An 11,823-nucleotide genomic window follows, 5' to 3' on the forward strand; every position below is an offset into this window, starting at 1 on the left:
CTTGACTGTTTCTGTGTGACAAGAACTGAGTAACATGGTGTGACCTGCATGTTGCAAAACTGTAGATAACAGCCCAGCAGATGCTTTGTCCTTGTGTTTGTATGTAACAATATTGAGCACATGGTGTGACTTGCTGTATCTTACAAAGTTGTGATAGGGAGGGGTGGTCATCACGAGGTTTAACTGAGATGGAAAAATACAGAAGACGCAATGAGTTGGGGGGGGGGGGGCACATTCAGAGCGTGGGGTTGCGAGAACAAGCGGTCTTTTGTTAGATAACAGGAGCCAGGTGCGAGATAACGGTATGGAGCATGAGAGCATGGATGTTCTTCACAGCAACATCTATCAACAGAAGCGCCAAGAGGCGGGGACCCGCCTGAGCGCCTGCAATAGGCTGAGCAAGTTTAAACCACGCCCAGTCTCTACTGTGATAGGCTAACAGACGGGTTGGAACGGTCTATCACAGTATAAAGAATACTGTTTACATACATACATCTGGTCAGTTCTCTGTTCTGCCCTGCGTGCTATTACATTGAGCCCGTATATACGAAAGTTGCATTTGCCATTTGTTACTTAGCTAATAAAAAATACATAGTATAAAATCAGTGACTCATTGTTATATTTATCCTGATACCAGATTCGAATTTACACAATTCTAACAGCACACATAGCGAATAAGAACCAGATATTTGAGGCCATACTCCTCCTTCAGCACTTTATGGACCCCCATTGTTAATCCCCGTCATAACAGAGGCATTGTCAGTCCCTGTCCCCAGGAGTTACTCTTTAAGACAACACTTCTCCAGGAAAGCCACAACAGCACGGGGCTGTAGATTTGGCATCTCCTCCCTCCAACTCAACAAGCCCCAGAAATGTTGATATAATTGTCTGCTTGGTGTCACTAACGTACCTTATCACAACCTCCAGGTACTTAGAAACACTTACATCCGTGGACTCATCGAGAAGGAGGCTGAAACACTGGTCACCCACGTCTGCGACCAACTTTTTCAGAAAGTATGGTGCTAGAACACCATTAATCATTTCTGCGCACTTTGTCCTGTGCATTTTGAAGTGGGTAGCAGCAGTGGAGTCTGAGAAAGAAGCTCCACATGCTTCTCCAATGTGATCACATGCCAACATGGAACAGTGTTCAGCGATAGCTAAATGCCATGGTGGCCTCAGCCTTTTTTGCAGTCAATTTTTTTAACCATAAATGGCAGCTTCTTTTGGGTGGAACGGTTATAAGGCTTTGCCTTTTGAGTATGTTTTTGAGTATGTTTTTGTTTGTTTACATCACTAAGTTTGGCGTAGAAATCAGCCTTACAATACAGGCAGTATGCCCGTGTATCATCTCCAATAAACGGCTTCAACCAGCCTTTGAATTCAGGGTTTGATTCCCACTCCTTTATTTTTGAGTGTACAGTTTAGACTGAGACATGATGAGCTAGCCAGCTAGATGTTTAGCTTATGTCACAGAGAGGCGCACACACACAGTGGACAAGGTGAGTAAGTGACTGAGGCTGTGTGCGTCAAATGCAGTGATTTATTTTTGTGTAGTGATTTATTTTAGACAAAGAACATTTTACCTTTACATCCCGCCCTGAATGTAAGCCAGGGCGGGATCAGCCAGCAGCGGCTTCCCGCATTCGCAATGCATTTGCAGTCTGGACGCAGAGGGGTGAACATCTCCTGCTCTGACTGCAGCTGGGAGGGAGTGCTGCGCGAGGACTGGGCCGTCTGTGAGTGCCCTGGGACTGGGCCCACGATTTTTTTTAAATGAGTCGCTAGAGGGGTCTGAATACTCGCTAAATGTAGCGACCAAGTCGCTAACTTGGCAACCCTGCAGGAACTCGCCCGCTAGAATTAGTGGCAGGCGGACGAGCAATATCCACCATCGTAGTATGGATAAAGTCTGAGCTGTGATGTGAAGCTAATTGAAGCTGGCAAGCTTTAGTAAACCCTGAGCAGATCTAGCTTGCTTCATTGTATACCACTCTGGTCAAATAGTTTTTTAACCAACCCTGTCAGTTAAGGTCCAGTGCAGCCATTTTTATCTCAATATCAAATAATTTCTTGGTAACAAATGAAGCACCTTACTGTGATTATTTTCAATTAGAATGGTCAGAAAACAAATAAAAATATATTTTTTAGCAAAGAGCAATTTCTCCTAGCAAGAATTGTGCTATGACTGTCTGGGAGTGGTTGGTCTGAGTGGGGAGGGGAAAACAGAACATTAGCTGTTATTGGCAAAGAGGTTTGAAACTCTTTCTTATTGACCTATTGTAATGAACACGAAGGGAGATAGAGAGCTGGTTTCAAGCGCAGGGCGCAGCAAGTGTTTATTGCAGAGGACCACAGGAGGAGGCAGGTAGCTGGGTTCAGGGGCAGGCAGAAGGTCATACACAGGAGAAGGCAGGTAGCTGGGTGCAGGGGCAGGCAGAAGGTCATACACAGGAGGAGGCAGGTAGATGGGTGCAGGGGCAGGCAGAAGCTCATACATAGGGCAACAGTACAGGCAGGGAAAAGGCTAGTAATGTAGTCCGGGAGATCAGGCAATAGATAGGTAACAGGAAACCCAATAGGTTAAAGTAAAGGGAATAGGCTAAAGGCGTTGTTAATGAGACAGACAAAAACTATCATACACGGGAGGAGTAAATTACAGGCAAAAAAAAAAATACATTTAAAAATTGCTCCAAAAGAAGTGTCACAAAACAAACAATACCTCACAGTGATGGGGTGCAAAGAACTGAACTAAATAGTGTGTGATAATGACCTACAGGTGTGTGAACAGGTGATTAGAATTCAGGTGATTGGCATCTGGAGAGTGAGCTGCATGCAGGGGATCTAGGTGTTTGAGATTGTGAGTTGGAAAGTGGACTGGAAAGTGAGCTGTGTTCAGGGGATCTACGTATTTGAGGGTGTGAGTTGGAAGCAAATGTTACATCTAGGTTCGCTACAAAATACTTCCACGATTGGTTTCACTGACTCTCCCCTTCTTAGGGCTAGGCACCATTTTTCTCCACTTCCTGTCTGAATAATGTGCCCAAAGTAAACTGCCTGTAGCTCAGGCCCTGAAGCCAGGATATGCATTTAATTGGTACCATTGGAAAGAAAACACTTTGAAGTTTGTAGAAATGTTAAAATACTGTAGGAGAATATAAAACAATAGATATGGTAGGAAAAATTCCAAAGAAAAACCAACCAGATTATTTTGTTGTTGAGAGAGACCATCCTCTTAGAAAGGCAAGAGAAAGGTCATATTGAAAATTAGCTCCCTGGATGCAATTCTTATGGCTTCCACAGGGTGTCAGCAGTCTTTTTTTCAAGGTTTCAGGCTTGAAACCTTAACAAATAAGAAATATCAGTTTTAGAAGGACAGTCTTGGAAATTAGTGTTTGTGCGCGGATGAAGACATTACGCACCTGTTAAAATCGCTTTCCTATTGAACATACTTCTTTCCGTAAGAAATATTATAGTTTGATTACATTTCAGGGTATCTGAGGAGTAAATAAAAACGTCTTTTGACTTGTTGAAACAAAGTTTAGAGTTAGATTTTCGGATTCCTTTCTCTGCATGTTGAATGAGTAGATTAATCAAATCGAAAGGTGCAAACTTAACAGATTTTTTGGGGATACAAAGAACTATTTTATCTAACAAAACGACACTACATTTCATAGCTGGGACCCTTTGGATGACAACTCAGGGGAAGATTTTTTTAAAGTAAGTGATTATTTAATCATTATTTGTAAATGTATGAAACCTGTGCCGGTGGAAAAATATTTCGATGTGGGGTGTCGTCCTCAAACAATCACATGGCATGTTTTCGCTGTAATAGCTACTGTAAATCAGACAGTGCAGTTGGATTAACAATAATTTAAGCTTTCATCTGATATAAGACTTAAATGTATATAAATGTTTAAAATCCATAATAGTTATGATTATTTGAATTGCGCGCCCTCCTTCCATGTCGGTTAGAGAGGATCAGCTTGAGCAAAGGGATGTGTAGAATCACTGATCTATGAATAATAGGTTACGTGCGATTAAGATTCATAGAGCTATGCTTCCCCTGGCTTAGGCAATCTCCCCACCGACATTGATTGTCAGGACTTGGGGCCCTCAGATCCTCAAAAGGTTTTTACAGCTGCAACATTAAGAGCATCTTGACTGGCTGCATCACCGCTTGGTATGGCAACTGCTCTAAGGCGCTACAGAGGGAAGTGCGCACAGCTCAGTACATCACTGGGGCCTAACTCCCTGTCACTCAGGAACTCTATACCAGGTGGTGTCAGAGGAAGGCCTTCAAATTGTCAGACTCCAGCCTCCCAAGTCATAGACTGTTCTCTCTGCTACCGCACAGCAAGCAGTACCAGAGTGCCTAGTCTGGGACCAAAAGGCTCCTGGAAGCCATAAGACTGCTAAACAGTTAATCAAATGGCTACCCGGACTATTTACATTGGCTCTATGCACATACACTGGAATCTACCCACACATTCACACATACTATGCTGACATTCCCAACACACACTACATACGCTCACAGACACAAAACACACACATACACTCACACACAGACACACTCGCGGCTGCCACTCTGTTCATTATCTATCCTGATTGCCTAGTCACTTTTACCCCTACCTGTACATATTACCTCCGTTACCTCAACTATCTCGTACCCCTGCACATTGACTCAGTACTGGTGCTCCTTGTAAACAGACTCGTTCGTTATTGTTATTTTATTATGTTACTATTCTCCTTTTTTTAACTTAGCAAATTGTTTATTTTTTCTCACTTTTTAACTTCTGCATTGTTGCCAAAGAGTTAGTAAGTAAGCATTTCACGGTAAAGTCTACACCAATTGTATTTGCATGTGACAAATAAAATGTGATTTGATTGGAGACTGCTTGTGTCAATTAAATAACATTTCCTATGATTTTCTACCTGCAGCAAAAGTAGTGGATAATGCCAAAAATACCAGTTAAAGAAAAAAACTATCAAAACAACTGATGTTCATTTTATAATAAGAGCTACACCAACATAAATGTTTAATTCATAGGCTGACCTGTCCGGTAAATTGCCACAGCAATGTGGCTTTATTAGTATTAGCTGACCAATCTGGACATCTGTTGTGTGGGGAAAAAAGGTAGCTGTATAATTCAGGATTCAATAATTGGAATTGTAAGAGTTGTTGTCCCCGTCCCTTTCTCTGCTATTGTCATTCTAATAGGATCCAGAAAGAACAAAACTCTGTCCTCGAACATTTACATTGAAAGTTACAAAGTTAAAGGCAAAGACACAAAATCTCCACATCAAACTAAATCATTTTCTTGATCAAATAACATGGATAACTTTTTGTGCAGTATTAATTGACTATCCTTACAAACCACTTAATTTCAATCAAATTTCAATCAATCAATTAAATGTATTTATGAAGCCCTTTTGTTTTACATCAGTCAATGTCACAAAGTGCTGTACAGAAACCCAGCCGAAAACCACAAATAGCAAGCAATGCAGGTGTAGAAGCACGGTGGCTAGGAAAAACTCCCTAGAAAGGCTAGAACCTAGGAAGAAATCCAGAGAGGAACTAGGCTCTGAGGGGTGGCCAGTCCTCTTCTGGCTGTGCCGGGTGGAGATTATAACAGTACATGGCCAAGATGTTCAAACATTCATAGATGACCAGCAGGGTCAAATAATAATCACAGTGATTGTAGAGGGTGCAACAGGTCAGCACCTCAGGAGTAAATGTCAGTTGGCTTTTCATAGCCGATCATTTAGAGTTAGAGACAGCAGGTGCGGTAGAGAGAGAGTCGAAAACAGCAGATCCAGGACAAGGTAGCACCTCCGGTGAATAGGTCAGGTTTTCATAGCCACAGGCAGAACCGTTGAAGCTGGAGCAGCAGCACAACCAGGTGGACTGGGGGACAGCAAGTAGTCATCAGGCCAGGTAGTCCTGAGGCATGGTCCTAGGGCTCAGGTCCTCAAAGAGAGAGAGAGAGAGAGAGAGAATTCAATTCACATAGGACACCGGAATAATGAGCATTACTGTATTGTACATAGGCTTGTCATCTAGGTTTGGTGCCTGTATACTTTCCATCACTATGAAGAAATACAATGCACAATACAGTAATTGAGACATCAAGTGGCTTGTGATGATGTGGCTCAGTTGGTACAGCATGGTGCATGCAACACTAGGGTTGTGGGTTTGATTCCCATGGGGGACCAGTAAGTAAATTGTATGCACTCACTGTAAGTCACTCTGGATAAGAACATCTACTAAAATGTAAAAAGGAGTAAATAGACCATTTCAGTTTACACACAGAAATAAGTTGCGTTTGCTAAGTATTTCAAGAAACTGGAAAACATATGAAGTATTTGTTTTATTCCACAAGTATTATCAGATTAACTTTTGTACAGATAATTATCAGACTCAAGTTACAAATGCTGGTAAACACTCAAATACAAATACATTTAGTTTAAATGTTTTCACAAAAGTAGTGCACCGGATCTTTACGGGTCTTGTTTTAGCAGACCAATATAGACATCTTCAGCGTGGGCAATTGTTTTCCTCTTCTGCATGTTGCAGCCAAACCCTACCCTACCTTGGCCCACTGACGTCACATCATTGGGCAAATGCCGGAAGGGAAGAGCGCCCTTCTCATATCAAACAATGATCTGCGCCACTCGGTCATGCTGCCAATATGGCAGCAGGGTCCATCGTCCAAAAACATACAACATATCTTTTCCATAAAAAAATCTGGTTCATGCCCGAGAGGCAGGCCCGTTCCAAAAACGAATGCAATCACTTTTCACCCGGTGTAACGCGGGCCAGATAAACGACCCCCAGCGGAATAATTTGATTTGAACCGTCAGGCTAAAGGACTAAGACTCCACAAGGTCTATTCCACATTGGCCCAACCAGGGGCACTTTCAAAACCGTAAAAAACGGGGAAGAAACATTAACATTCTTATTGGACAAAATCAGATAGTCCCGCATCCATTTTAAAACCCCTGTGCCGTTTTGTGCCTTCTGAACAACACGAACGTATTTTGGTCACGTGGTTGCGGGGTGGGGTCAACAGGTAGGTGCGAAGCGTGAGTTTTTCCGTTTAAAGGGCAAAGTTGTTCCTGCAGGTTGTCACTGCTATTGTGTGCTCCCAAGACAACATGGATTTCGATTTGGCTTCAGGTAATTCTTGATTTCATGAATCATAATTGCATTAAACTCTAAAATATTGTCTGAACTACAGTAACTACGGTGTAACCATTTCTCTATTGATTTAATGGTTATTAGTCTAATGCAAGCCAGATCTTTTCCTATTATTTGAGCTAATTTGAATGTGCATTTCACACCTGTCAAACGTTGATTTGAATTTTTCCAAAGACGGCCTTAGTTGAGACAATATATTTATGTTATGAATAGCAGAAGGCAAATGTGCATCAAAAGGACATACTGATGAGCAATCTAACATGTCATGTCTCTTATTTCCCACAGCTGTAGGTAAAGATGATCAGGTGAAAAAGGATGATGCCTCTGGCCAGGAACAGAACGCCCTCTTTGGATGGGGGAAGAAGAAGGACAAAGATGGGGATAAGGACAAGGTAAGAAACATACTGTTACCATTTCCTAAACCAGTTGCTTGATACGATTGTCAATTGTATTTCCTCCATCAATGGCAATTTGTGTGCAATTAATGCTGATGCACACACGGCATACAAAGTATCCTGACTGTCTACCAACTTTCAGAGTGCATCCAAGGACCGCAAGGACAGTGACAAATCGAAGGACCATAGGGTGGACAAAGACAAGTCTAACGAACATAAGGACAGGAAACATGGTGACAAGAAGGACAAAGGTCATAAGAAGAAGAAAGACAAGAAGCCCAAAGAGCATAAGGACAAAGACGATGGGCATGGGTCCTCTTCTTCTTCCTCGTCCAGCAGCGATGAGGTAGTGTACATTTAGCCTTGATTTGTTGAGTGTTTAAAAAAACAAACATTTTTCTTAACGTTTTGTTATTCTTCCAAAGAATGTTCATGTATGGCTGCTATAGAATGTGGTCCAACAAGCCGTGTTGACACCCACACCATGAGTTCAAGGGTTCCTTACTATAAACATGGGTAAGGCCATAGAGGCTGTGCAGGACATAGCACCTGTGGTAATTTTATCAGGCTAAATGCTCTAGTTATGTACGAGTGGTTGGTGTTGTCATTTACAACACTTGAGACTCCGACCTTTTACTATCAAATGCGGTTCCATGCACTTTATCAGCTAGTAAAACACAATTTTAGAAACAGTTATCCCCTTTTTGCAGTCTTTATTCTGGCTGCATAGCTGTCTGTTGTTGATGGGTACATGGACAAGACAGTAAGGCTCATCACACCTTTTATAACCTGGGCCATGTCTTACTTTTTATGCAAACTAGGCTGACGTCAAAGAGGAAATGGACATGAGTGCTCTGAGTTACTGGGTGTGTCTGTGAAAACAGATCAGATAGGAGAGCAATTAAAAAGGTGTTATCTGCCCTACAGCCACATATCAGGGCCTGACTGCATATTTCGCCCCAAACAAGTGTTATTATGTATTATGTATTGGCTCATACTGGCACCTTGATATTGTCGTGATCGCCAGGGTTTTATGGCTTATCTTCTATTAAATGTATGTATTTTGTCATTTTAGGATGAAGGCAAGAAGAAGCATCACTGATTCTGGTGCTGTGAGGAGGTGCGACTGCCAGTTAACCCTGATCTCAATGTTTTCTACTGCAGTGTTGATGCATGGTATTTACTGTGTACTGTTTCCTTGTTGTTCCTAATTTATATATTGATGTGCCAGACTGTAAAGTAGTGTGTTTTACAACCGAACATTAAATAACACGACAACCAGGATATATGGTGATTGTCAGACTTCTCCCAGACAGCTTTCCTCCCTAGTGAAAAGTCTAATGTCCACCAGAAGAGGGAGGTGTTTTTCATTGAATATTTGTTTAATAGATTGAATACAATTGATTGGCAAACATTATGTTCAGGTTTTTTGATAAATTGTCCAGTTCAAAAGATGGAATTGCATTCTTTTTGTTTATTTTAGCACAATTTATGGGAACACTCAATGTTCTTAGTTTGAAATAGAAAGCATAAGGGAGGACAACTACAAATACCTCGGTGTCTGGTTAGACTGTAAACTCTCCTTCCACACACATTAAGCATCTCCAATCCAAAATTAAATCTTGACTCGGTTTCCTATTTCGCAAACAAAGAATCCTTCACTCATGCTGCCAAACATACCCTCGTAAAACGGACTATCCTACCGATCCTTGACATCGGCGACGTCATTTACAAAATGGCCCCCAACACTCTACTCAGACTGCGTCCAATTTGCTATCACAGTAACATCCATTTTGCCACCAAAGCCCCATATACTACCCACCACTGCAACCTGTACTCTCTCGTTGGCCGACCCTCGCTACATATTCGTTGCCAAATCCACTGGCTCCAGGTCATCTATAAGTCTTTGCTAGGTAAAGCCCTGCCCAATCTCAGCTCACTGGTCACCATAGCAGCACCTACCCGTAGAATGCGCTCCAGCAGGTTTATCTCCCTGGTCACCTCCAAAGCCAATTCCTCCTTTTGGATGCTTTTCCTTCCAGTTCTCTGCTGCCAATGATTGGCTTGAACTGCAAAAATCACTGAAGCTGGAGACTCATATCTCCCTCACTAACTTTAAGCACCAGCTGTCAGAGCAGCTCGCAGATCACTGCACCCGTACCCACGCCCACCCAACTACCTCATCCCCCATACTGTTATTTGATTTATTTTGCTCCTTTGCACTCCAGTATCTCAACTTGCACACTCATCTTCTGGAAATCTATCACTCCGGTGTTTAATTGCTATATTGTAATTATTTCAACACTATAGCCTATTTATTACCTTCTTATCCTACCTCATTTCCACACACTGTATATAGACTTTTTCTATTGTATTATTGACCATTTTTTGTTTATTCCATGTGTCACTCTGTGTTGTTTGTGTCACACTGCTTTGATTTATCTTGACCAGGTTGCAGTTGAATTTGTTCTCAACTAGCCTACCTGGTTACATAAAGGTGAAAAAATCATATATACCCACCCACCCACCCAAAGGTTTTCTCAACAGGGGATAGTGTTCAAAGTGGGACATAGGTACAGTGCATGTTCAGTACGAACATATTGTACTCCGACTATGCAGTGTGAAGATTAGACAAGGAATGGACTCCTAACCTTCATTGACCTAGTGAGCAGGTGCACTGGCCTGGAATAAATTAATTCCACAAAAACAAACCAGGGAAAAGCAAAGCTGCACAAGATGAGACTGGGGTGCACAAAATGCATGACATAGCAAAAGCCAGGCCGGGTTTCCTTAACATGGCATCAATATTCAAGTGGACGTGAACTCTTAACAGGGCTTGTCAGGAAAGAAGAATTAAAACATTTAACGTACATATCTTGCTCACATTCTTAATCTTTTATATCGGGCGGAAAGAAAAATGGAGCGATTGCAAAATGTATCAATAATAAATCAGTGTCTTTGGATGCTGCCATTTCTGTATGGTAACTCCTCGATCACACTTGGCTGTATCCCTGTTGGGATGCATAGGAGGGGAGATGAACAGATGGGCTCTATATCTTTCTAGTGAACTTGTCAGCAGAACTGTTGGGTCAGTTTTCATGTATGCATTCATGGTTTATGAAATGAACAGGACAGTAGCTTCTAGTAAAAACAAAAAATGGTACACTCATATGTACGGTGTCGGCTACTGCATACATGGTCACACTTGTATTTAAGAATAACTTGAGTGTTACTGCTTTCTCAAATCAGAAGGTAGTGACCAGGGCTGCTTTAAGGTCCAGTATTCATAATATCTGACAACATACACCGGGGTTCTATAAAATGGCGCCAGTATGTCAGAAATCAAACAATCTGAATGGCCTCCGGTACAAGTAGGTATTCCTTACGTTGCTCAAGTCAGGAGTGACAGACATATTCTTTGGAAACCCCTGCCAACAACCCCAGGCAGTACGGAAGAGCTTGTTGAAGCGCTGGCCCTTGTCACGCTTTCTCATCTCCTCTCATACATTTTTAATTACTCAATAGTCAGAAAAGTTGAATAAGGGAAAAAGTTTTCATCAAATGTTTGTCTACAAAACCTTGACAGATAAAAAAAAGAAGCTGTTTTTATATCTAGATTTGGCCCAGGAGTGCTCAGGCTTTATGCCTGCAGTGTTTTTAGTGAAACACAGGGAGTATTTTGTGCTGAGCTGTGGTAAGATCACATTTTGTTCAAGAGAACACATTGACAGTCGCCTCCCTTTTGAGAGCTGCTGTTGTGTGTTGCTGGCTTTCTAATATGGGTGGTGGTGACAGAAAACTGTCAGCTTGAAAAACGGAACTGTGTTGGTTTGCTGTTACAGGCATGAAGAAAACTTATGTTTTGAAATTGAATTGGGCTTGTACTTTCTGAAAAGCTTGTCACTTCTGACAATTAAGATGTGCATGAAAGCTGGAGCAATCAATCAACCAAAACGTTCAATAAACCGGATAAATGGTAATCTGTCCATAGTCTTTATCTACTTATCAGCTTTTACTCAGCACGTGCATTGCATGCATAATGCAGCACATCCGTATACATTGGAGCTGGCTTCAACCGTGCACTGCGGGATGCAGTTGCCTTCCAAGCACATACAGTGGCTTTTTTTTGTCACCAGAGGGGGGCATTACTACCTCTAGTCTAGACTGGCGTCACTGGTCTCCTGGCAACAGTACGGGCGAGTTCTCGATCAAGGTTCCAAATAG

General features: G+C 42.0%; 1 protein-coding gene across 1 annotated transcript; it reads left to right on the forward strand.

Annotated features, from left to right (window-relative positions):
• The first annotated feature begins 7,074 nt into the window (after positions 1–7,074).
• On the forward strand, positions 7,075–9,053 carry LOC135552684 (putative uncharacterized protein DDB_G0292636). The gene is made up of 4 exons (XM_064984450.1): positions 7,075–7,183; positions 7,490–7,596; positions 7,742–7,945; positions 8,675–9,053. Exons 1-4 carry the CDS (start codon positions 7,162–7,164, stop codon positions 8,699–8,701), a joined length of 360 nt encoding a protein of 119 aa, XP_064840522.1. The 5' UTR covers positions 7,075–7,161; the 3' UTR covers positions 8,702–9,053.
• Positions 9,054–11,823: the final 2,770 nt, after the last annotated feature.

The sequence above is a fragment of the Oncorhynchus masou genome, chromosome 13 (genome assembly GCF_036934945.1).
Source record: "Oncorhynchus masou masou isolate Uvic2021 chromosome 13, UVic_Omas_1.1, whole genome shotgun sequence".
NCBI lineage: Eukaryota > Metazoa > Chordata > Actinopteri > Salmoniformes > Salmonidae > Oncorhynchus > Oncorhynchus masou.